This window comes from Candoia aspera, chromosome 11, assembly GCF_035149785.1.
Source record: "Candoia aspera isolate rCanAsp1 chromosome 11, rCanAsp1.hap2, whole genome shotgun sequence".
Classification (NCBI taxonomy): domain Eukaryota; kingdom Metazoa; phylum Chordata; class Lepidosauria; order Squamata; family Boidae; genus Candoia; species Candoia aspera.
In genome coordinates this window covers 1,708,344-1,734,740 of record NC_086163.1, presented here as the reverse complement: position 1 = coordinate 1,734,740, position 26,397 = coordinate 1,708,344, and the positions used below count along the sequence as shown (strand labels likewise).

The following is a 26,397-nucleotide window of genomic DNA, read 5'->3' as shown; positions in this document are numbered from 1 at the left end:
AGCCTGGATTTTATTTATTGTATTTTATGATAACTGTTTTATGTGATATTGTTTATGTTTTGTGCTGGATTTTATTGTAAACCACCCAGAGTCCCTCTTTTAGGGGAGATGGGCGGTGGCTAAATTTGAGTGAGTAATAAATAAATTCTCCGACTGCTTTGTGGCTTCCTGGTGCGCCCCCCCCCCCCCACCAGGGAGATAGAAACTATTTGATCAGCCTGCCTCGGACGGACGGCTGGCCCTGTGGGGTTCCAGGGGGCGCTGGGTTCGGCTGAGGCGCTGCGCCTTGGACAGGCCGCTCCCACGGGGTCCCTTGCTTGCGCGGATCCCAGGATGCTCGCGGGGTCTCTGAAGGGGCTTTGGGAGACGAAGCGCCGGAGGAGGCGCCTAGGCCCCCGCGGGGGGAAGCGGACCGCGGCTCTGCCCAGCAGGGAGCGCGTCGTGGGGTCGAAGCGAGAAGGCCTCGCTCTTCCTCCCGCGGACAGAGGCGCGGCAGCCTCCCAGAGATAAAGCCCCCGCTTCGCGAGGAGGCGGGCTCCGCCGGCAGGACCCATCGAGGCCGTGGAAGCCGGGGCAAGCTGAAACAAGCTGAAGGAAAGGCCGCGCGTCGCCCGGACGGCCTCAGGTCCGCGCTTCCGCCCACAGCACCGCGCCTCGGTCAAACGATGCCCTCAACGGAAATGCAGGCTCCGCTTTTCCTAGCCTATGGGTGCCCCAGCCCCGTTCTCGCACTCTTCAATCCTCGTAGCGATTGGTTAACGTCGCCGGGAAAGGCGGCCCTCGCTTTGATTGGCGAGCCGGCGAGCCAAAGAGAGAGCGAGATAAGCTGGGCCTGGGAGGGGGCGGGCGCTCGTGCGCGGCCTGTTGCCAGGGCGTCGGTTGTCAGGCAGCGGCCAATCGGGGCGCGGGATGGGCCGAGGGCGCCCGGAGCCGTTCACCACCGAAGCGCCGCGACGCCGCCAGGTGGGCGCCCAACCGGCCTGCGGGGCTGGGCGAGAGGCCGCGGGCCCTCCCGGCCTGCGCTCCCCAGCGGGCGCCGCGGTTCCGCAGACTCGCTGGCGGCTGTGGTCGCGGCTGGGCGCGCGGCGAAGCTCCCCGCCACCGGATGGCGAGTCGCGGCCGGGAAGCCAGGCCGGCGCCCTTGAGCGAGCTTTGAGGGCCGGGGCGGCTTTCTGCCCGCCGCTCCGCTCCCAGCTGCCCGGGGAAAATCGGGGTTTTATTACTGGGGAGGCGGTGAGGAGAGAAGCCCCGGTTGGGTCTGCCTGCGAACGGCTGGGCGTGGCCCGCTGGGAATCCCCTGGCCGGGCCGGGGGTCTTCTGGGCTGCCCCTTCAGCGCATCTCCCCTCCCTCCCCCTCCCCGCTCCAGACCGCCCTCCACGCGCCGGGAAGAAAGACCGAGGCGGAGGCGCGGAGGGTTCCCGGCTAGCGTGGCTGCTGCAACTCCGCCGGAAGCAGAACCGGGGATCTGGGGGGTTCAGCCCCCGTGCAGCTGCAGAAGGAAGGGCCCGTTCAGGAGGGAGAGCCGGCGATGGCAGCCGCAGTGACCACCAAGACGGCTTGGAAGCTGCGTGAGTGAAGCTCCCTCCGCCTGTCTTTCGGCCGCCCCCCCCGCCCCGCCCCTCGCGCCTCTGCTCCCCATTCTCGGGTGCTGCTGTCCCTCCCTTCCCCTTTCCGGAGACTTGTGCGATGCGGGGTGTATCGCTGCTGGCCTCGCCTCATCGCGTCCCCATCCCTATCCTTTCTTTTCCTCCCAAGAAAGCGGCTGGGAAGAGGGAAGGGAGGACGTTGTAGCTCGTCCCAGTAGGACCCGACCGGGAGCTTAGTCCAGTTCATCCAAGAAGGGATGGCGGTCCGCCTAGGCCGGCCGCTGCCCAGGTACCGCGCTACAATTGCTGCCCTTCCGCTTTGGTGTTGGAGGACCAGCAAGTGCGCAGGCTGGAGGCCAAGGCGGATGCAGCCACTCTGAAGGTTGGCAGTTGCTTTGCTAGAGAGCCCAAGGGTCAGTCTTCTGCAGCTGGTAGTGAAGCTGTTTATGCAGAACTTGGTGGTCTTTCTCTGATGGGCCAAACAGAAGCAAAAAAAATAAGCCCCTGCTCATACCAAAACTGGAACTTCTCCTTGGAGGGTGATGGGCAAGAGATTAGCGGAGGCCACCGATTTTAGAGTGTCTAACCTGACTAGTTTGGCCTCCAGTCAGGCTTATGCACCTCTATATATATATAGATTATATATAGAGAATATATATATTATATATATATTGTAGGAGGGCTTAATCTCAGGTAACATATTATGTTGTAACCATAAGCATGTATAAAATCTGCAGATAAACTTACTTTAAGGAAACCTGACCACTAACTACCTGCTCTGTGTGTGATGGGCAGGGGGAGATGAGTGCCAGTGGTTGAAGAACGAATGAAATAAGCTAATAATTTGCATTTGCTTTTTTATGTAGAGGAGATCATTGCTCACAGCAGCAACGTTTCTTCCCTTGTCCTGGGTAAAAGTTCAGGCCGCCTCCTGGCAACTGGTGGAGATGATTGTCGGGTTAATATCTGGTCAGTTAACAAGCCAAACTGCATTATGGTAAGAATTGGTTAATTTCTCTGTGATGATGGAAGATGGGTCAGGGAGAAGCAGTTCACCATTTGCTTTTAACACTCTGCTCCTCCTTTTTTTCATCCAGGAACAAAAGAGGAAGGGAGTCCTTGTTTCTTCTGTGCTGTTAGTTGTGGGCTCACCTATCTGTTTTAGGTGCTGTGTTGTGCAGTTGAGAGCAGCCTGTGGTGTTCTGGAACAAGGCACTTAACACAAGCACTGAGAGTGTTTTTGATCTGTTAACCTCATGGATTAGTTACCCGTGTTTTATTGAATAAATTGCAATTGGTTGGATTCAAATCATATATTAAGCCAAAGACAGAGGAACCACTTTATGGCTTAGTTCTGTCTCTTTCCCACAATAATTTAACCAAGAAACATTTTTTTAAGAATGTATGATTTGTTTAAAGGGCTTTTCTTTCCTTCCTACCCCTGCACAGACTCATTTAATGAGTAAAAATCACGGTTTAAAGACTGCATTGCAAGATACGATGCTCCTTTAGTTTGTTGGTGGGTTGCACATAATAGTTGTAGTATTACCACAATTTCCTCTTGTGCTGGTTGATTAGCCTGTAACCCTCTATGCTCTGCCTCAAGTCCATTAAGGAGGAAGGAAATACATGCTTAGTCGAGATATGTAGGATTGTGCCACTGGAGTCTTGTCCAGAGACCTACATTGCTAAGGTGCCCATGGCACTCCCACAAAGGCGCACACAGGCTCTCCCTGTTACTGCAGCGCTATTCCTGAGACATGCTGTGGTCTGTTAGGGGCTGCGTTGGTATGCAGTCAGTCACCAGAGGTGGCCTTGTCTCTTCAGAGGGTAAGAGCGTAGCATCCTCCCCTGATGGTCCCTTGCCCGTGCCCTTTAGTATCTCTTTGTATTCAAAGGAAAAGGCAAGTGAGGTGAGGTGGTGGCAGTAGCAGATCGGGGGTGTGGGGGGAGAGGCCCCAACCGACCTCCATGCCAGTAATACCGGCTGCCATTCCTTGGCCTCAGGAAAGCAGGAGTCCATCCCAGGGTCCTGCACAAATCTATGGCCTGACTGCATATTGGGCAGAAGCCACGTTGCAACTCAGCAGTCCTGTGTCTGATTGGCACTTTCTCCTGCGGACCTTGGAATGCCATCTGATGTGGGAGAGCTCTGGAACGAATCAGAGGAGGAGGTGCTGCTTTCCCTTGGGCATTAGCTGATGCTCCGTGTTTACATGCTTCTGGCTGGGGCTTGGAGCATCACAGCCATTGACCAATAGTCAAACCCTCGTATGTAAACTTTGTTTATTTTAGAAAGGGATTGGCACGTGAGATAATTCTGTGAAGCATTCAGTGCACAGATTGTGAAATGAAGAAACAAACTGACAAGCCCAGACTGGTACCTAGGTGTAAACTACTTGAGGAAAGAAAGTGACTACACCAGTTTTTGTCACTGCTTTAAGGAAGCAATTATTCTGCTGCCCTTTCTCGATAATATCTATTCACTACTGAAACTCTCATTTCTGTAACCTTAACTGGGTGAAACGGTGCATTGTAGGGCAAAGCCTTTTGAACCATTTGTAACCTCAAATGGGCTAACTTACAGAATGCATCCAATATCCGGGACTCATGACTCCTGTGGAAGAGAAATTTGGCAAATTTTTAAAAAGCATTTTATGGCATAAAAATGATCAGGAAACATTTTATGACATAATACAAAATGTCACAAAACATTTCCTGTGGTTGACTCCTGATGTTTGACTGGGCCATACAGTTTAACATTGGCTACTTTCAGGGCAGATACATCTCTGTACATCTCCCTGAAAGTTTAAGAACTTTTTCAGTGAAGGCAGGACATTAGAAGCTCTGCCATTGCTGAAGGCATTGAGGAATCTGGTAAGGAAACACAGTTTTGGCACTGAGTTGCTTAACAGAGTTGCCCTGTACCCTGTTGTAGTCCACACTACTATCAGTTATATCCTAAAGAACTCACACTTCGGATTGCCATCCAGGGTGGTGTAGGTCATCATCAACTAACAGTGTTTTTCTGCCAGTTTTCCTAATTGAAAGTTCTTGGTCAAAATAACAATTAGGCTGCTTTTTGTCTCTGGGAAGTAAGGCAATGGCATGCCCGCTGCAGAGGATACCTTTGTTTGTTGTCCTGCTCTAGGCAAGAGACTGGGCTGAAGGGCTTGAAAGTCCTCTTCCAAGGCTTCCAGACTCGGCTTTGCTAGAAGGAAGAGTCTCCTAAATCTGTGTGTGATTTGCACTAGACCCCCATAGCAGAACAGTTGATCCCATAAGGTGAAAAGCTGGAGGTCTCAAACCCCCTTTTCCAGAAGCCCTCAAGATCTTCCAACACTTGCCCCATTTCCTGCTTTGTTTAGTGGCATGGCAGTTACCACTGCCACCCCCAGTCTCCCCTGATATTAAAATGTGAATACTCATTGTTATGAAAAAAGGTAATCTACAGAGCGACTCTTGGCAACTAGTGATAAGTCCATGTAGTGTTCTTGGCAAGATTTTTGGAAGTAGCTTGCTATTGCCTTCTTTCTGGTGCTAAGAGAGTGTGATTGGTCCAAAGTTACCCAGATGATTTCATACCTAAGGCAGAACTAGAACTCACAGTCTCCTAGCTTCTGGTCCAACACATTTACCATTACAGTGAATTGGCTCTTTCACAAGAAAATAGCTCATTGCCTGGTTAAAAACAGAAAAGGGAAAATTGCCACTTCTGCTAAACCATAAGATGGTGGTTCTTCTGTCTGCTTTGGCAGTCTTTTGGCAACTTAACCAAACATTATGCTGAGTTTTGCTGGAAGAAGAGAGGGGCATCCATTAAGTGGCTCTTTCTTCTGCTGGCTTCGGTATTTAGCCTTTATTATTTTTATAAATAAGTCAAGGCGGTGAACATACCTAATACTCCCTCCTCCTCCTCTTTTCCCCACAACAACAACCCTGTGAGGTGAGTTTGGCTGAGAGAGAGGGATTGGCCCAAGGTCACCCAGCCGGCTTTCATGCCTGAGGCGGGACTAGAACTCTCAATCTCCTGGTTTCTAACCTTAGTGTGTGTTGTGTTGTGTTTTTAAAAAAGACAAGTAGCAATCTCCAGCAGCACCTGGAACTGGGTTGTGTTTTTCCATGGCCACACCCTAGCATTTTAGTCTTGTGGTTGGGCAAATTTCCTTTATCAGTAAGTAGGCAGCTCAACTTGCAACACCCTGAGAGTGACGGGGAGCTCTGCTGGTGTGAAGTAAACTCTGTCCAGCAGTTGACCCAGCTGTCTCGTGGTGATGATGGAATGCATGTGCTGCCGAAGCTGCCTGAAGGGGAGGGCTGCTAAAATGCCGTGAGCGTCTTGCTCATAAGGGTCCTGGTTGCTTAGGGTGCTGTGCGCAGAACTTCTTGGCCTTTCCCGAGTTAACATGCTATAAATGCAAGCTGAGCAAGATGCGTCTGCACGAATGTTAACAATATGTTTGGATAGCATTAAATGCTGGCAGAATGTTGGTGGCTGTCCAGTATTTCGTTAAGGAAAGTTAGTGACAATTTTTTAAAATTTTGATACAACAAGGCCATAACTACTGATTACCTGGCCACTGTGGCTGCAAACGGCTCAGAGGCTTACTTATGAATCAGGCTGCCATGGCTTCCTTGGCAAACCATACAGCTCCGAACCCTGCAAACCCAGCAGGAGTCCCGTCAGAGTGTGTTACGCTGCATTAGGAGAAGAGGGGTCCCGAGGTGGTTAGGCAGCTTCTGGGACTGATGGGTGGGAGCCTGAACACCATCACTGCATGGTGAGTTTTGATTGCTGGTATTTCAACTTCAGATGGAGGCTAAAATAAAACTAGCAAGTTGAAATAATTAACCTTTGCGTACTTTTGACCTGTCCTTGCACTAAAAGGCAAAATTAGGCCATCTCTATCTCAGAAGTCTTTGTTATGAGCTGCTACTGCTCAGATCTCTGTTTTGTGACCCACTTGACTCTTGTGGCTGGCACTCCCTCCTTTTGGTTGGCTGACTCTTGCTTTTTCATCTCGTTTAGAGTCTAACCGGTCACACGACGCCAGTGGAGAGCGTGAAGATTAATACCAACGAAGAGCTCATTGTTGCAGGATCTCAGTCAGGTTCCATTCGGATCTGGGACTTGGAAGCTGCCAAAAGTAGGTTTGAAAGAAGTTCTGGCACCTTCCCTTGCCTAGCTGGCCTGTAGACAGGGTACTGGTCAGCCAGGTCTCACTCGGAAGGCTCCGAGGGCACTTCCTCCTCCAGTCGTTTTCAGATAAGAGTCTGCGGTTGATCTCAGTCTGGTCTGCATGGGAACTGGGATTCTCCCATGGCGACCGCAGAGAATAAGAAAGATTCTGAGCTACAGATTTCCTTTCCGTGCCGCATAGTAGCTTTGCCTTAAGAAGTCATAATGTGAGAAGCAGAAATGCGATGTGGTCTTAGGTTTTCTATTTCACGTTGATATGCGTTGAAACTGACTGGCGGTCTTGTCTAGAATTAAATCCTCATTAAAAGTGGAAACTACGCAATTGTTAACAGAACTGGCTCCCCTTGAAGCAACAGAGAAAAGTTGTATGTAGATTAGGATCTCATTTGATAAATATTCAAAGAATAGACACCTAATTCAACAATTACAGCATTTTTTAAGCATCTTGGCATGTAATATGCTTGTGTTTAGTATCTGCAGGGTACCATGTTCACAAAGCATAACAATGCATTGCTAGTTTAACCAGATGAATACAGCCATGCTTAATTAGATAAAAATGACCAAGTGGAGGATCAGTTCTCAAGGCAGCATGTGGTATTTCAAATAACATGGAATGGGTTTTGGCCTGTAGGCTCATTTCCTGGGCTGCTAGCGCTCCTCCATCTCTGAGCCTCCATCTGTACGCCACGGAGAAGTGTAAAGGAGTGACAGAAACACTGCAGCTACAGCAAGAACTATTCTAAAAAAGCATTAGCACACGGAAAAACAATTATCTCCTGAAATGATCTCATAGAAGTACTGGCTAATATGAGAACCTCAGAACTTTATTTGTCTTTGAGGAAAAAAACAACCACTAGGCGCAGTACATCTGTTTTTTAGAAAATGTTTTGAAATAAAAACATACTCTAATATATTGCTCAATTGCAACCTGAAAGCAGCAGGCATCGCCAGCTCATCTTACTCACGGAGGAGGGTTTCCACTATTTCTCTTCCGCTAAACTCCATGTGTGTGGAGGAAAGAGCAGGGGCCCAGAAGCAAGGAAAGGGTAATGTGCAATCAGGGGAGGTTTGGCCCACCTGGCTGGCCTTCTGCAGGCCATGCACAGTTTCTTGCCCGCCTGTCTTCCTCTGAAAAATGAATTCTTCCTGGGGTCAGGAAGGTGATGTCTGGTCAGAAGTGTTGCTCTGTTGAGTAGGAAGAGCTGGCACTAGCTACAAGCGTCTAGAAAGTCAGCCCAGCAGCCACCAGGTCAACTGTGTTTGGTTTCTCTGTGATTTACCCCAGCACTAATGGGAGAGACTGGACTATGGAGTCTTGTGGAAGATAATTGCCTCTGCAATTAGCATATTTTTCCCACTATGTAAAATGCTTTTCATGATTTCAAGACTTGACTGTTGCCTGATAATGTTTGACTAGTCAGTTGACCAAGAAGTTGGAGCTGTATATTTTTATTATTCAGATATAAATTATTATAGGAAGTAAATCCTGTTTGTCTGGCATTCAAGACTATAATTTTGCACAGGCTGTGGCTTCCTGGTGTGCTGTGGCCTCTTGTGGCAAGTTTATAACAATCAAATATCCTTCCCCATTGATTTCTTCTGTTATAGAAAAATGATCCTGATTTGACATACAGATTCATATTTAAGAAATTGCATTTTGATTGAATTTTACAATAAATTATTTTAAAAAGAAAACTTAACCAAATAAAACACAACATTATACCAACCGTGTTGTCTGGAACAAGTAGTCCTCGACCTATGACCACAATTGGCACTGGAATTTCTGTCACTAAGTGATGTCATAAAGCAAGATGTCACGTGACCGCATTGCTTAGTGACAGCAACCCTGGCAGTCCCCATTGCCACCGCTAACTGAATCCCACCGGCCTAATGGTGAGAACCCACCCTGATCCAAACCATTTCCGGCCTGGTCCCTCCCAGCCCCAAGTCTCGGTAAGACAAGGGACTGCCTCCTGTTTAAGTCTCTCTACCCGCCTATCTCCCCCCATCTCTGCCGTTTTGGCCGTCCTGCATCCTGCCTTGCAGGGCAGCAAGCAGCCTCAGAACCATGCAGCTCAGGGGCTTCTTGGTGTACCACAGCTGTGGGGCATGAAGCAGCAGCTGCCCCTGGAAGCCTCAGCAAGCCCCAGCACCCAGGAAGTTCCAGCAAGTGCAGCACCAGGCCACAGCACCCCAGGAAGCCACAGCTTTAGCCACAGCCGCCCTCGCCACCCTGCGCTCCGTGGCCCCGGCTGACCGTCGCCGCCTTCTTGCTCCTGCTGCTGATGAGGTATGTCTGCCCTGGACTTTGCGAGGCAGCTGCTGGCCACGCGAGGCCTTCTTCCCCGGGTCGTGTGAGAAACCGCCACCACCACATGGAGCCTGGGGAAGAAAGCCTTGTCTGGCCAGCAGCGGCCTTGTGAAGGGCCAGGCCAGGCCAGGCATGCTTGGTCAGCAGCAGGAGCAAGAGGACGGCGAGGGTCAGCCGGGGTGGCGGGCGGGGGCCACGGAGTGCAGGGGACAAAAGGGCATAGCTGGTGGGGGGAGGTAGGTGTGGGGGTTGCAGCACTCCTGCGGTTGTAAGTGCAGGCAGGCTGCCAAGCGCCCCATTTTGATCAGGAGACCGTGAGGGCACAGCAATGGCCATTACTTCGGGGACCAGTCGTAAGTACCTTCTTTAAGCACTGCTGTAACTTTGAATGGTTGCTGAATGAATGGCTGTAAATCGAGGACTACCTGTATGCATTTATCACTGGCGGAACAGTCATGTCGTCGTAGAGCGTAATTTTCTTTCCCTGAATTTCCTCTCCAGTTCTCCGTACATTAATGGGCCATAAAGCAAATATTTGCAGCCTAGATTTCCATCCTTATGGAGGTTTTGTAGCTTCAGGGTCCATGGACACCAACATTAAGGTAAGACAATACATCTGCCACACGCTGCATGGCCTTGCAGAAGGATGGTGAACATTTGTGACAGGCAAAGGGGATACAGCAGGGGATCATGTGTGATGTATGGGAATTGATGGTCAGTTTCCTCAAGAAGCTGCTTGCAGTTCTTGGTTTTTGCCTGTCTTTTGGCTACTTTTGAATCTCGTTGCTACCGTTAGCTTCTTGTTCATCCTCTTGTAGTCCATATTTGTCCTGGGCCATGACATGAAGGTGGGGAAGGGCTATGCTGCTTGGCAAACGTGCTCTTTCCAAAAGTGCCCGGAGATCTGAAAGACATGATTGCTTGTGTGTTGTTCTGTGTAACATGAACAAGTGGTACTTTTCCTCCAGGGTGGAGATAGATACCATTTGTAGAAGCCAACAACAGCCAGATCTGTGCACCGTTATCCCAAGGCAGGAGGAGGAGTGCAGGAAGTTCTGCAGAAAGGGGGGGGGGTGCTTCTTAGTGTCAGAATGCAAGGCCCCAAATGCCCCTTCTGAATTATATTACCTCTGTGCCTTCCCACGATTACCCAGTCCCAAGTCAGAAATCAGGACTTCTTAGCTTAAGACAAACGTTGATTGATCAGGACATTTAAATGTTTTTTTTTCCATTTTAAAAAGAAACAGTACTTTTTCTTTCATGCAGCTTTGGGATGTAAGAAGAAAAGGTTGTGTCTTCAGGTACAAGGTAAGAAGAAAACCATGTTCTTTTTCAACTGATATTCTGAAATCTACTTTTGCCATGCATAACATTTACTGGGACAATTTGAAAAGCTTTCTGAATCAGGAATGATAAATATACTTATATTCTAATAAAGAGAAAGCAAAATATTAATCCATCTTCCTGAGAGATAAAGTATGCAATTTTAACTGCACTTATAAGCAACTCTGTTTTTCCTGATGCTTCTTACTGTATTGGACACATTTTTGGAGGTGTGTATGCCGGTCTGTGACTGTAAGAAAGATTTGATTTGATTTGATTTGATTTGGAGGTATGCCCTTTCACATGAAACAGGCCTGAAAAGCTGGAAGTTATATCTTAACTACTAGTTCAGCATGAAACAGGAGCAGAAGAGTATATATGGTTTAAAATATGTTTCAATGAGAGTCGCTTAATGCACTAATAATTTATTTCTGCATTAATTTACCCTGCATTCACATCTGATGTTAAATCAATATTGTGGAACATTAGCACCGTTCTTTAAAGTAACTGTTGTGCTGATAGCAGAACAAAAGGTCGATGTTGACGTCCTTTGCCCTCAGGTCACGTAGCAGCTGTTCTGAGGCAAAAAACAGATCTCATGTGTGGCTACCCATGTGAGCTGTAGCCATGATGGTCTGGGACAAGCCAATGGCTGTCATGCAGCTCCCCCCTGCCACCCTACCCGGTGATCAAGGGGCCTGGGGAGGCGCTGCTGGGCAATAGGCAGAACGGCAGAACGGGGCGGTCCTAGAAGAGAGAGGGGAGGTCTTTTGGCAGACCTTTGCCTGAGCACCTTGTCTGAGCTGGACTCCTGGACAGGGACCCCGGTTAGAAAGCACACGGCCTCTCCCTTACTCGGTGCCCTTTGCTGCCTTAACTTACTCCCGGGGAGTCTCTTTGAGGTGCCATTATCCTGGGTGATTTTGAGTGAGTCATCCTCTCTCAGCCCAACCTATCTCGTCGGGTGGTGGTTGTATACGGATGGGAGGAGCAGGTGCCTCGAACTCTTGAATGAAGGGCAGGATGCAACTCTAATAAATGCATAAACCCGCCGGGCCTGTTTTCACTTTGCAGGGCCATGCCCGAGCAGTTAGGTGTCTCCGGTTCAGCCCTGATGGGAAATGGCTGGCATCTTCCTCTGATGATCACACAGTGAAGGTAGGTGTGCTGTGTGGCCCAGAACCCTCTCCTTCTCTGCCTGTCCCCTCGATGGCAGCTTAGCTGATGACAGTGAAATTCACCCTGACCCATAAACACGCCAGCAAGAAAAGCTTTTGTGGTTCTTTCCCTGTCTAGCTGTGGGACCTGGCTGCTGGGAAGATCATGTTTGAGTTCACAGGACATACTGGGCCAGTCAACGTCATTGAATTCCACCCCAATGAGTACCTTTTGGCCTCAGGTAGCAACGACAGGTAAAAGCGGCTCCTGCTGGGGAATGGAGGGCACTGGCCTGCGACGCTGTATTGCAGCACCAAGACCGTGGCAGAGGATTTGCTGAGGGCTGGCTATAATGTGTCATGAGCCCTCATAGTTTTGCTTGCAGACTTTGAATTGTTGATGTTGGGCATGAAAGAAGTTCCTGCCTAGGAAAGCCTTTCTGTTCACCTGTCTGGAAGCTGGTGCTGCAGAAAGAAGTCAGGATTTGTCCTTGTGGGTTCCCTGTAATGTTTTCCATATTGTTGAAATCTACATGAAGCTACTGGGAAATGTCGTAACTGGCATGAGAACTTGTATCCTCTTTGTACTTAAGCCAAGCCTTCCTTTTTTTAATATAAGAATTTTTATTAAGTTTGAAACAAAGATAAAAACTACAAAAAAAAACCTCCAAAAAGAGAGAAAAAAGAAAAACTAAAACAATGTGAAACACAAGAAAAAATAATTTTAAAGATTACATAAAGAAGTGACCTCTTTCAACAACAAGAATATACAGCAATTTCCATAATCAATCCCTTTATATCAAACCAAGATCACATTATTTCTATAAATCCTTCCATTAGCACATACACAAATCACTAATGCAATTGCTCCTTTCCTTATATAAAAGCATACATGTATATAAATTTCTAAATCAACTTCCCTCCCCCCCAAAACAACATTTATTTAGTTATTTCCTTCTTACCACTATTCTATATATTTCTGTCAACTATAATAAAAATCAAATTATAAAAACATATAAATTGTCTACTTTTATAATTAATACAACAATCTTAACCCTATTAAACCTAAAAACCAAGCAATTAGTATTATACCTTATAGATACCTTATAAATTGTACAAATCAAACAAACCTTTAAAAAATCCAGTAAATCTTAATCAAAATCATTAAAGAGAAATGAAATCATAATAGCCTATCAATCCAACTACACATTCTTAAATTTTTACCCCACTTTAAAATATACCAAGACATTTACATATCTCCCCATTATACACAAGGCATTTTTCTTGTACAACAGCCCAACTGCCCCCCTTAAAAACTCAGACTTCTCAGCAAAAACACTCCCACAAAGCATTATCTTCTTTCCCATAACATTCCCTCAGGAAAACAACTCCCTTTGCAATTTGCAGCTCGGACTGTCACTTTAATCCCTTCAGCACCAAAATGTAGGCTTTGCCTGGCATTACTTCAGTCTCACTGTCAGTAGAAACATCTCCGTCCTTGCCAAAATCCTCATCTTCTTCCATAACATCTTCAGCCAGATGACACACTTTAGAGATAATATCTTCCTCAGTGTGGATCATGGTGCCCCCTAGATACTTGACTCATGCAGATAGGAGTTAATGAGTTAATGAAAAAATTCTGTGTGAAATTGGAACAAGAGAAAGTGCTAACAAGCAGCACTCAGAGGAAGTGAACAGAGAGGTAGACATTCAAAACAACAAATTCAATGTGTAGGAAAATATTGACTCCTTCAAATTCAGTACAAAAATAATAACAGGGAGGCAATTATTTATTCTCAGTCCTCCTTAATCTTAAAATGGGAAAACAAGCCAAAACTTTAAAAGATTTTAAAAATTTAATCCAGAAATAACAATAAGCACCAAGAGAGTCCACTTCTTGCTGTAGAAAGCCTCTCTTGGGGTACATAAACTTAAAAAAAATATAAATTGAGTGATTTAGAAATGGGGTGACTTGACCTAATGTCCCATTAAGGCTACAGTGTGGTGTGGAAACGGTGACGTCCCCATCTCCCGTTGTCTCTTACCAGATCATTGTGAACGCTGTTTGCGATTCTCTGGCTGCAAGACGGTGTTTTGGAGAGCAGATGGGATGATTCTGAGTGTTTTCTTTATCGTGAAAGTACTCTCAGGGAAAAAGCCTGCCCGAGCCCAAAAAAAAGCCTCTGCTGTCAGTTCTGTCTGCGGAGCCCATGGACAGCCGTGTCCCCACTGGAAGTCTTCAAGCCAAGCCTTTCTTCATTTGCTCCCCTTCTTCCTTCACTATAGCGAAATAGCAGAATCCCTGAACAGCTCTCAGGATTCAGTAGCTGCTTGGCATAAACAGAGGTGTTGATGTTAAATTGGCCTGCTTAGTTGTCACTGTGTAAAACCTTACCTGCTAGGGTTGCAGTCCCCTAAAGTGTTCAGCTCTCTGCATACTTCTTGGCCAGTGTGCACAGACTTCGTGTCGCCAGATGGGAGGGATGCCAGGTTGGAGTGTGAACTGCATTGTTATGGCTATGGATTTATGGCATGAGCACCCCAAGGCCGTGCAAGCGAGATACATCAGAGAAGCAGATTGGGAAGAGGGGTGGCATGCTTTAGTGGGAAGAGGGGCAGAAGGCAATTTAGTGAATGTAGTTTTAAATGTAGGCTTGAGCGGGAATTGGGCATTCGCAGCTTTCTTCTTGTGCCGGTCATTTCGCTTCATTAAACCAGTAGAAAGAGCCCGGTCTCCTGACTGTCAATGAATGAGTGCTTGAATGTGCCAGTGCTTGCACCTGCTGTAGAAGAGGTGGCAGCAATATGGTGATCCCTTGTGCCAGGAAGGATCTTTCCTCCATCTGCTGTAATGCACAGAGAATGATTGTCTGGAGAGCCAGAACTGGTCTAGAATTCAGCAGCAAAGCTTACGTTAAAATTCTCAGTGTGCCGCTCTCCTCCAGAGCCTCTGGCCTCTCCAGAACCTTAAGTGTTAGTTTGTGTGCTGTAGAAGTCTTGACCTCTGCCCTCTTTAGCCACTCAACTCCTCTTGAGTTGTCTACTTTGGCTGTGGCTTTATTATTTTTGTTATTGAGTGGATTGGCAACAAAGCAGGATTGAATTGTAGAAATATGTTTCTGTGTATTCAAGTAATTTGTTGAGACAATTTCTTTTTGCTGCTTCTCCATTTATTTTTCAAAGCATCTGTGTCATGAAATCTTACCTTACATTTCTTATACAATATCTGCTATCGCCTTTCTCTGACTCAAAGCCAAAGGTTTTAGTCTATGTATTCTTTTCTGATTTTATTAGCACTGCTATACTTTTGGTCGTCCCTTATTGTGTCTTCTGGGTTGGGTCTCTGGGGCTGGCCCTTGCTCGAAGCAAACAGTGAAGAAAGACAGCTGAGTTGGCTTCCCGCTGCTTTGAAGGTGGGATTGGCGATACCTACTCTTTCACCTCCTTAGTTTTGGGTTTTGTTTTTTCCTTGTAGGACAGTCAGATTCTGGGACTTGGAGAAGTTCCAGACAGTGAGCTGCATTGAGGAGGAGGCCACGCCTGTTAGGTAAGGCTCCCTTTTGATGCAACATAGGTTTGTCACCAGGAATGGGGATGGGGTGGTGGTTTTTTGGGTTGTTGTTTAAGGTGCTCCCTCTCCAGAGTGTGGGTGCAGTGCTTTGCCTGGCCAATCTTAGGCCTCCCTCTGAATTTGGTGGCCCACACAGGGCAGAATGGCATGCTCATGGCTCCCTCCCCTCCCCTCCAGGTGTGTGCTCTTTAACCCTGACGGCTGCTGCTTGTATGCCGGTAGCCAGGACGCCCTGCGAGTGTACGGCTGGGAGCCCGAGCGGTGCTTTGAAGTGGTCTTGGTGAATTGGGGCAAAGTGGCTGATTTGTCTATCTGCAACAGTCAGTTGGTGAGTGAAGGAACCACACGAAACCACTCAGATTTCCTGACCTGATTCTGGCTCCGGTTGTTGTGCCGCCCCCGGCAAAGAGCCTTGAGGTGACAGGGGCAGGAACTGTGGGGCTCTGGCCCTCCCCAGCCTTGTCACTTGCCGAGGCAGCCTTTGGCCAGCAGAGCAGCCTCCCTCCCCTCTTGTGGGGAATGTGGCACCCGGCCCTAGCTCTCCAAGTGGCCTTGGGGCAGCTAACCTGACGTAGCACTGAGGCATCTTCTAGATGGTCCTTGCAGATGCCTAACATCTAAGAATGTGGATTCTTTCTGTTAGATCGGCGTTTCTTTCACCCAAAGCACCGTCTCTTCATACGTTGTGGACCTCAGCAGAATCACAAAGTGTGGGTCTGGACTCCATGGGCTAGTCAGAGATGACAAGCCTCTGGCTCAGCCCCCATCTGCGGGCCCCTCCCTGCGACGCATCTATGAAAGGCCGGCAACCACCTGCAGCAAGCCCCAGCGGTGAGGGGGGGCTGGGCGTCCTGGGAAGGCCGTGGGCAGAGGACGCCCGGGGTCTGGAGGCCTGGCTTACCGGTCCCTGTCTCTGTCCCTCACGGCTCAGAGTGAAACACAACCCGGAGAGCGAGCGACGCAGTCCGAGCAGTGAGGACGACCGGGAAGAGAGGGAGTCCGCTGCAGAGATCCAGAACTTAGAGGATTACAAAGAGATCTTCCAGCCTAAGAACTCCATTAGTGAGTGCTGTTGACGCCACTTCAACATTCTTGGGTTAATTTGGCTTGGCTTTGGGGCAAAACCTGTGCATAAATCGTTCCAGTTTTTACAGCTGCATCTTTACTAAGCAGTTTGGAATGCATCTTCTGTACAACTCTGGCTGGTCTAGTGAACTCTTGCCCCCAGGAACGTCAAGAGGTTGGCTGATCCTTGCAGGTTACTGCGAAACAGCTGAGCCAGTGGTCATTCCGAGGTTGAGGGGGGTCCTAACGTCTGAGTTCTCAGGCGGATCTCCAGCAAGTGTTTTACTGCTCGTGTATCTTGAGTTGTTGGAATATTTTTGGAAGGAGCAATCAGTATTCCAGCAACGAGTTAGACACTGCTTGGAATTAGAAACCTTTCATTGCTGATCTTCTTGCGCTTGGGGTATAAGAAGACTCTGGTGACTTTAATGTGGGAAGTGCCCCTTAGCGTTAACAGACAGAGCAGGAGTGTTAAATTACAGTCAGGCTGCAGAGATCGAGAATAATCTCATCTCCTGTGTAACATCTGCGAAAAAGGAAAAAGTTCCTGTTGAAACTGCGCTTTTGTCTTTATAGCACGGACTCCACCCAGCAAGAGTGAGCCTTTCCCTGCACCTCCAGAAGATGGTGAGTTAGGACTTCCTTTCTGAGGAGTGTACAGGAGGGCTTTATACACGCATAAGATTCCTGACATCACATGGATGTTTGTAAGAGATAAATTTGAACACTGGGTAGGTTTGTTTTTGTTTTTTGCTCAATCTTTGATATTCCTTGCAGTCAATGAAAATAACAGGGGAAGGCATTAGATGTAATGGTCATTCAGTTCTTGGGTGTCTTTGCAGTCCAGGCAAAGGAGAGCAGAGGCCTCTGTGGCTTGCCCTCTGTGATCCCCATGAGCAGCTGGAGGTCTCAGGGAAGCCCCCCAGCAGGACCCGTGCCCTGGTCGTTCCAAATGTGTTCTGCAGCAGTTCACAGGGTGGTGTCCTGCCTCCCTGACTGGGAGTAATGCCCAACCAGGGGCCACTGATGGCCTTCTCTTCCCTGGGTTTTTGCTCCATGGGTCAGTTGGGTCTCCCTTGGAAGCTGCTCGTCCCAGGACCTGTCTCCCCGTTTTGTGGGACTGAATTCCACAATTTAACTATGTGCTCTGTGAAGAAATACCCAAGATTTGGAGGCAGAATGAAAACTTCTCATCTGCTTTTTTCAGAGGGGATGTGATTTTATGTACCTTTGCCCGGCTCCTTTCTACATACTGCCTGCCTAAGTGCAAGAAAGTCCTCCTGCTGGGGCTCTCCTCCAGGGGACCTGTGCCCTCCCTCTGACCAGCAGCATTGCTTTTTCTCCTTTTCTGAGCCCCTTCTCCCTCTCCTCCAGAGGCCACACTTGCCAAAGAGGCTGCAAGGTCCAGTCAAGCAGCAGACACCGAGTCCCCGTTGCCCCGCCAAGAGAGTGTGAGTGCCTCGTCTCCTCAGCCTCTCCTCCCCGCCCCTCCAGTTCTCCAGATCAGGGCTCTGACCTGCATTCTCCGTGGAAGCCTTTAGTTGCTTCTTTCCAAATGTGGGTGAAAGCAAATGAGTTGCCAACTGGGGGTGGTCTTCCATTGGCTCCCCTTCAGGGTCGGGGCTGTGAGCTGGCTGATCGGGTATCGCTGATACTTAGTGAGTAGTGACATAATTAGGCCTTGGGGCAGCACAGAAGCAGGAGGGCAGTGGGCGGCTTGCTCTCTGCTCTCGAACACTTGTGTGACCAGGCGTCATTCCCGCTGCAGGCAGACCCTGTTCAGAGGCAGCCCATAGCTGCTTCGACACCAATAACCAGGGTGGAGCCCTCGGTGATCCCGGCTGCCAGGAATGAGCCTATTGGGCTGAAGGCCTCTGACTTCTTGCCGGTACGTTTCTTGCTTGCAAAAAAAGAGGTTGGGAAGAAACCGTTGGTTAGCGGCTAAGTTAGGGAGCATTTGTTGGCTTGACCAAAGGGGGAACTTTCTTCAGGGTGTAAACAGCAAACCGCTTGCCTTATGTTTGTCTGCACCCACCCAACAGGCTTAGCTAGATGATGTCAAGGCCCCGTGGCTGCATTCAGGCAACATCTTAAGACGATAATTTTAACCTGGTATTTTTTATGATAAATTCAATCTGTTGGGTTAGCTTCTGGTTTGATGTAATGTACGCACCCAGAAACTGAGTTCAGTGACTAAGTAAAGTATGTTGTGTGAACACAGTCACTGAGTCTCATTTCTGTAATTTTGCTTTTTCTTATGATTGAGAAGGGCTTATTAGGTGATATAAGAATGGTGGGAAGAGATTGGGTGATAATTCAGTGACACAGACGCACTCACGCACACACACGGCTTTCTGGCAAGTTCCCAAGAGAATCTGGAGGAGGCGGCAGCCCAACCGTACTGGCACACCAGGACACGAGCGAGGCATCGAGGCTTCGAATGCCTTTAGCCAGAGGTCGAACCTCCTGCTGGATCTCTGAGAAAAAAAGCCGAGGGATCTCACCGGAGAGCCGCAGAAGGAAGACGGGCGACTCTGACCGACCCTCATCCTCCATAAGCAGGAAGCAAGGGGGAATCAGACCCCTCCCAAGGGGCTGCCTCACAAGGGTCCCCCAGAAGCTGCGGGGGCAACGTATTGAGGGAATGGCTTGTTTTTAGAGGAGGGACACTCTCGCAAGGAGAACCCTACAATGGTCCTCCTTATTGTCTCAATAGTTACTTGTTTCTAAGCTAGAACCCTGTTAGTGATGAAGAAGTAGCTAAACTAGGTGAGGAAGTTTCCCAAAAGCCTTAAAGCTCTGAAGTTTCTTCCAGGCCAGGTTCCTCTTTGCGTTTTGCATCCCAGCAAGTTCTGATATTTAGAAGATATTATAAATAATCACCAAGTTGTATAAAAAGCCATAAAATAAGATTCTCCAAAGAATTTAAGAATGGCATAAGAATTATATTAACATGTCAGCAACATAGCTTATCCAAGCTAAAATGCAGCTTTTAATTTCCTCCTGCCCATTTAGTTGTTTTTAAATGGCATTACATAAAATCGTATTTAGAACAAATGTGGGTGAAAAAACCCAAGGCAACTTCGTGATCCAGCACAGCATCAATTCTTAGGAACGAGGGGTTAAGAACTTTTACAGTGTGTATTCTGTGTAGTGTTTTTACTTACATGGACCACCAGGAGGCAGTATGTGACTGATTTATCCTGTATTGAGACTCTTCAGACATAGGTGACCTGATCTTTCTGTGGAATTCAGGTAACAGGACAGGAGCAGACTTTTTTCTCGTATCAAGTTATATAACCCTACAATGGTCCTCCTTATCGTCTCAATAGTTACTTGTTTCTAAGCTAGAACCCTGTTAGTGATGAAGAAGTAGCTAAACTAGGATGCATCCCTTGATTATGACTGCTGGGTGGGAAGTTGTTCTTTGCAAGTATCTATGGTCGCCTCCCACCTAACTTGGTGTATTTCCCTTTTGGCTCTGTACTTGCAGGCCGTGAAGAACCAAGGCCTGACGGAAATTGTAGATGAGGAGGCCATGTCTCAGATCCGGAAGGGCCACGAGACAATGTGTGTGGTGCTAACCAGTCGCCATAAGAATTTGGACACAGTGAGGGCTGTGTGGAGCACTGGGGACATCAAGGCAAGCTGACTGTTGACTTGGATGACAGGGTTTAAGGCTGGGTGGGTGCATTTGGCTGTTCTGAATGGACAACTGAATGTTGACTCCAGCATCCCATCACTAAGAAGGGTTCATTTCCCTATTGGGCTGGTCCTATAAACACTTGTTTTGATAATAATGGGATATAATTGAAAGCAAGCAAGTTATATATTATGGTTAATTGACCAAGCAGAATCTATTTCAGTACCCCATTTTGTCCTAAGCCTTGTTCTTGCGCAAAGCAACACAATTTCAGAATCCCTAAATTTCAATCTCTCCTGTTTGTTATGATGCTCATCTCAAGAGGAGGGTGCCTTTCTGCAGATGCGGTCCCCTTGGGGAGACGAGGCCCACTGTCTTCTGCCTAAACCTAACCACCCTGGGTTATTTGACAGTTGAGCCTTTGGGTGGGAACCACGTCCCTCCTGCTCACACTGAGTGCCTCAGTTCTTCTGTCACCACAATAGAGAACCACCATCATAGGAGCATTCTTTACCGGTTTCTTCTGGAATCACTGAAGAATTTAGTAGTCCATTTCAGTTACTTCTCTGACTATAATTCTTTGGTTACCATTTCTGATTCTGTTGGGCCTTTTCACCAAAGATCTCTTAGTGTATGTCCTACTTAGGCTTTTATGCTGTTGTGCCAGGATTGGAACAAAGGTACTTGGCGTGTGCCATGTGGCATGTGGGGAGCTTGGTCCCAGAAAAAACTCAACTTGAGTATATTCTGGACCAGTGGTCTACCCAGGTGCAGACCCACAGATGATCACTGCAAGTAAGCAAGCTGACATTCAGCCTCTTGGTATTCAGGGTTTGGCAGTCTAGAACTGATCTTCTGGTCAGTATTGACTTTGGCCTGTGGTCCATGTGAGTCTGGAAATTAGCTTGTGGGATGGGAAGTGACTCTTAACTTGGCCTTCCTATCTCAGTAGCAGGATCTGCCCTTGGGTGAGTCCTTTCTGCCAAAGAGCAGGAAGTTGTCATGCAAGTGAATAACTTTCCTTCTGTTTGACAGAACAGGTGCTGCTTGGTCTCTAGAAGCAAATTTATTAGAGGGTGAGGAATGCTGGGACATGTAGTTCAACATCTAGAGTCACATTTGTCTGTTTCCACCTGCCACCATCCTGGTGAGGTGCCTTGCCATAATCCTATCCTGCCTCTGTGGTTTCTCCTCAGACTTCAGTGGACTCTGCTGTGGCCATCAATGACCTCTCGGTAGTTGTTGACCTTCTGAACATTGTAAACCAAAAGGCGTAAGTCTCAAGCTGCTTTTCTGCTATAGGGAGAGGTTGGCTGGACTGACCAGGTGCTGAGTGCCTGGATCCAAGTTCTGTTTATTTACTGCCTGCAAACCCTGGGGCTGCAGAGAATTTGCTAGTGTTTGGCTGAGCAGGTATAGTAAAAAGTGTGATTGCTCCCTTGGCATGTAACATGCGCTGGATCCCACAGTCTCTCTCCTGGTGGCCTATATATTCTTTCTGGTCCCTCCTGGAAGGGCTCAGGGTCCTGTGGGTGGATCAGGGCACAGAATTCTAATTTTGAGCTGATCCTGAAATCACTGCAGGCTTTCATTCCTGATGGGAAGGCAGCCTGCAGTCTGAACAGTTGGAGTTGGTCCATTCCACCTTCTGCTCACCGTGGCTCTCCTCTGCTTCAGCCAAGGCTTTGCAGTCTCTGCCTGAGGTCTCAAGAGAATGAGGGATGCCATAGTCCAGTGTAACCTCTCTCCTTTTCCCAGATCTCTTTGGAAATTGGATCTGTGCACAGTTGTCTTGCCGCAGATAGAAAAGCTTCTGCAAAGCAAATATGAAAGGTAACCCTCTCTTCTGGTTGGAAGCTCTGTGTAAGCTCTTTGACTGTGTTATGGCTGCTAAAGCGGCAGCACTGGGTCTTGGGGATGTGCCTTAGCCTCGGTAGAGCAGTCTGACTGGCCTGAGGCTCTGGGGCAGTCTCCCCGCAGGGAGGCTTGGGGGTCAAGGTGAAAGGCAGCACTGAGCAAGGTGAAGCTCTACATCTTCCACGTAAATGGGACATGCCTAACATGGAGGCTTTACTTCAGAAGCAAGTATTGGAATGGGCCAGTCTCAGTGCAGACGGTTCTGCCACTTTGCAAGCGAAGCTCTAGCTGCAGAGAGGATCCCGAACCCTTTAGTTGTCTCTTTCCTGCTGCACAGCTTTCCTCTCCTCCCAGATCAGGAGCACTTTGAAGCCTGAGGGGCCCCAGCTTTGTCCTTGACTCCCCCCACGTGCCTTGCCTTCCTTGACGAATCTTCTCTGTCCTTCTGTTGCCCTTCATTCCGTTTGGCAAAATTCTTTGCTGTCCATATAGAGCCCTTGATGCCCACCAGTGAGGCTACTGCAGCCCTTACGCTTAATTCCAGATCATTCCCAAGGAAGTTAAATTGGACCGGTTTGGTGTTTATTGGTTGGTGACCTGCTGTGGGCACCTTTCAGACTGCAGAGGAAGTCGTAGATGCTTGACAGACAGACAGACGTAGAAGTCCCGATTCCTTCCTTTCCAGTTCTTTAACCAGTTCATCTGAGGGACTGTTTAATTGGTCCTATTTTTTCCTATAAGCCTTTGATTAGGGATGTTGTTAAAAGCTTTCTGAAAATCAGCCAGATAATTTTTTTCAAGGCAGTTTTTGCAGATGCTTAGCTAGAACAAGGACCTCTCTTTTTTCAGTATGATGCTGGATGTGTGTGTGCAGGTTACTTCATGGCCGCAGGCTCTGGGTTCACAAGCTCTTAGGATGGGGAGAGGAGGAATGAGGGTCAGTTAAATGGCAGTCCAGAGAAAAATGACTTATTGCAAACGCCCGGCAGCCACCCAGAGCGCCAGAACGAGGAAGCAGACCGCCTGCGCAGCATCCTCTTAACGAAACGGATGCCACTGCAACTTTGTCAGACAGCGCCTGACCCCTTAACCCACCGCAACACAACCAGCGCAATGTGCGAATAGGGTAGCGCTCCCGTACGTCAGAAACACCTCGGAAACAACCCTTAGTCCGCTGCAACCACACGGCATCACCGCAGCGCACACACCAGCCAGAGCCCTCCAGAAGACCTTAAGCAAACCCAAAGACCCCAGAGCCCAAGAAGAAAAGACGGGAACCGTCTACAACGTGCCGTGTAGGGACTGTCACAGCCACCATGTAGGACAGGCAGGCAGGAGACTGGCAGAGCCCATCCACAGACACCCACGAGTGGTCAGAAGGTGTGGTGAAAGCGCCCCACTCTCTCCACCCACAGACAGACTCAGCCCCAGTTTCAGCTGGGAAACGGTGAGCGTCCTGGACCAAGCCAAATCCAAAAACGCCAGGGAATTCCTGGAAGCTTGGCACTCAGACACACCAGCCCTCAACAGACACAGAGATAAACCACATTTACACACTATTGAAAAAAGGTAATAAAAAAGCTGAGAAGGAAACAAAAAGACCAGAACACATCCTCTCCGGCAGCCTACACCCAGATAAGCAGGGATTAACACCAGACAGTCAGGCAGAAAACAATACGCTAATCAAGGAACCACCAAGGAGAAAACCAACACTGGCAGGGCAAGCTGCTGCATACAAACCGGAAGCAGACCCCATCCTCCCTCTTTGCACCGAAGATGTGACCTAGTCGGGTAAGGAAACGTCTGCAAGCAAACCACCAAGCTCAGAGAGCACCGAGGACCCCACAGTTATCACAGTTCGTTAAAACCTGTTCCAGCAAAGTTCCATTTCACTTGTCCTCTCTGGGTCATAAGGCAGCCAAGAGCAGCTACCTTGCTTTCCCAGAGGCTCAAGGTCCTGCCCCTTGGGCAGCAGAGGAGTCCCATTTGCAGCCAAGATGCTGAGCAAGAAGAGCCACATGGTAACCGTTGAGCAGCACTCTGGAGATACGAGGGATTCTGAGGGAGGCCTTGCTGCTGCATTTGAAGGGGAGGCTGTGGGAGGAGGACCGAAGCCACCATGATCCCCTCTTTTTTCCTCCACCTGTTTATCCTCTTCAGGTGGAGGCTGGTTTTAAAACTGTTTCTTCTCCCCAATTCTCTTTCTCTTGTGTCAGTTATGTTCAGACAGGCTGCGCATCCCTGAAGCTAATTCTGCAAAGGTTTCTGCCACTAATCACGGACATCCTTGCCGCACCCCCGTCTGTGGGAGTGGACATCTCCCGAGAGGAGAGGTAACATACCTTCACTTCACTGCTATCTACCAGGCTTCTGCACTTGTGATGTTGTGAATCCAGCCCACTGTGTAGCTGTCATGTCCATATATCGGGATAGGCCATCACTACAGTAGCCCTGTCCTCCCTTGTAACACGTTGAATCCCACCGATTTAGGCTAGAAGTATCTACGTGTTCCACTGCACATAATGGGGTCCAGAGATGTTCTACCAGGGTTGATTAGGTGCTCCTGATGGTGTCAAGTTCTTACTTGCCCCCCCCCAACTCAGAAAGCAAGATACTTCCAGAGCTGCTTCCCCAAGATATATTGAGAGAGAGGATAAGGTGATGTTGCAAACCCCTGGATTGTTTTGCCTCTTTAGAACCCAGTTTGTCTCCCAGGTTTGAAGACAGGTATGTTCTTGGTCTCTTCCTGATGCTTCTTGTGAACGGGTGACGGGGGGCCCGTTCTCTTAACTGGTAGAGGAGGAACACCCTGACGGTTGGACGTGAAGTGCTGTCAGGCTCCACACACAGTTCCAAATGGCCTGTGCACTCACATGGCCTTTCGCCTTCTTTGAATACCTGCTCCCCCATTACCTGTTAAAGCACTAAATATTTGGGAAGCAGAGCGCCACGAAGGCCGCTTTCCTCTGTGCAGCATTCCCTACGTGCCTTCGGCTTTCTGTTTGCCAACCGACATCCGTGTTTACTCCGAGTAGGGCCTTTGTGGAGCGACATTAGGAATTGTCTTCAAGAGGACCTTTAGGCGCAGTTGTCATTGCTTGCTGTATACCCTCTTCCCCCCCTTTTTTTGCCTGATCTCATGATGTAAATATAATTGCTTCAGCAATGCTTTCTGAAAGTGCAGCCCTTTCCCCCTAAAAATAAGGAAGATAATACTTTGAGCCCTCCTGAGTGGTGTGTCTCCTTTGCCAGCTAGTTTTCTTCTTGAACCAGGCTCCAAAAGTGCCGCGTGTGCTACAAGCAACTGAAAACCATCAGCGCGTTCATCAAGAACAGGTCTGGCCTCAGTGGCCGCCATGGCAGTGCCTTCCGGGAGCTGCACCTCCTGATGGCCGTCCTCGAGTGACTGCCGCTGCATCATCCGCCTGCCCTCAGCTGTGGCCAGGGAGATGCTTTCGCCTGTTGCTTTGCCCTCCAACCCGGTTCAGCTTTGGAGATTCTCTCTGGGGTCCGTCTTCTTGTACCTTCCCCAGAGGTAGGGGCTGCCAGACTGCACCAAGTCCAGTGCCTTACAGGCCACATGTCAAACCAGACTTTCCTGCTGTGGCATCTCCTTCCTGCACCTACAAAGCTGCCTTTTCAGGTAGAGAGCTGAGGATGCACAGGCCCGGTCCACTTCTGGCCAAAAGGCTTTCGTTGCTCAGCTTCTCCTCTTCCTGCCAGCCAATAATGGTGGTAAACTCTTGACTTGTGTCCTTTCCAACCATCTTGGATTGGGTGGGACTGGAGTAGGGTCACTTGTATCTGTGATGCAGCTGCACTGGGTCCTTTCCGTTTGCCTTTTGGCCTGCAGAACTTGAGCCATGTTTTTCTGGTAAGATGGGTCCATCGCTGGCTTTTTCCCCTGTGGAAATTGTCTCAGTACTGGGGAATAAAATGGTTTTTCCCTGCATTGCTGGAGCCTGCTGGTCATACGACTGTAACTTATGACAAATTTTATTAAATGTTTGTAACTTTCATTTGGAAATCTGTGTGGCTACATTCTGCAATTCAGAATAAATCCTCTTTCTTTATAATCTATTCTGGTTTATGCTCACTGAAAACAGAAGTTTAAGCTCAAGACAAAATAGCAGTTAGTTGCAAACTTTTTGAAATCTACATGGAAAGCATGCTAATGGCTGGAGTGAGTCAGAATGCTGACCTTAAATGCCACACCTGTCTTAAGCTGAAAAGAAATTTCATCACACCTTAAAACAAGTGAACCTCCAAACAGGTTTTCAGTGTCTGAAATGTGTAACACAATCATGTATCTCAGGGTTAGTTTCACAACTCTACATGGAAAAACCACACTTTCTAACAAAGGCAGTTGCTGCTTCAGCATCTTTCCAAGAAAATCACGGGCATGCGGTAGCTTGTTTTCTGTTGGGATGTTTGAACAGTTATCTATCCAGAACTCGGGCTCTTTTCGCCCATCATCTGTATACCTTCCTTCCTCCTCAAAAATATTGGAAGGTTTATGCTGATGTGCTGACATACCTGTTTTTTAAAATAAGTCCTCTTATAGGCACATACAATCCCTTATATAGATTATTTGATAGTGATTTCATTACTTCTCCACCAAATATCTATTTCAAACATCTATAAACTGTAGTTTGCCTTTGGGAAAATATACAAAAGATTGGA

General features: G+C 48.2%; 1 protein-coding gene across 3 annotated transcripts; it reads left to right on the top strand.

Moving 5' to 3' along the window:
- Positions 1–886: 886 nt before the first annotated feature.
- On the top strand, positions 887–25,733 carry KATNB1 (katanin regulatory subunit B1). Of its 3 annotated transcripts, XM_063312825.1 has the most exons (20): positions 887–963; positions 1,368–1,569; positions 2,454–2,584; positions 6,617–6,734; positions 9,600–9,700; positions 10,365–10,406; positions 11,496–11,579; positions 11,718–11,833; positions 15,054–15,125; positions 15,327–15,477; positions 15,793–15,980; positions 16,081–16,211; positions 16,791–16,841; positions 17,589–17,665; positions 17,983–18,102; positions 19,708–19,857; positions 21,054–21,130; positions 21,616–21,690; positions 23,931–24,047; positions 24,988–25,733. In XM_063312825.1, exons 2-20 carry the CDS (start codon positions 1,530–1,532, stop codon positions 25,118–25,120), a joined length of 1,974 nt encoding a protein of 657 aa, XP_063168895.1. In that variant the 5' UTR covers positions 887–963; positions 1,368–1,529; the 3' UTR covers positions 25,121–25,733. The 3 variants fall into 3 exon arrangements, with proteins under 3 accessions (XP_063168895.1, XP_063168892.1, XP_063168893.1); XM_063312822.1 differs by lacking the exon at positions 19,708–19,857; XM_063312823.1 differs by lacking the exons at positions 887–963; positions 1,368–1,569; positions 2,454–2,584; positions 19,708–19,857 and adding an exon at positions 5,644–5,858.
- The last annotated feature ends 664 nt before the right edge of the window (positions 25,734–26,397 follow it).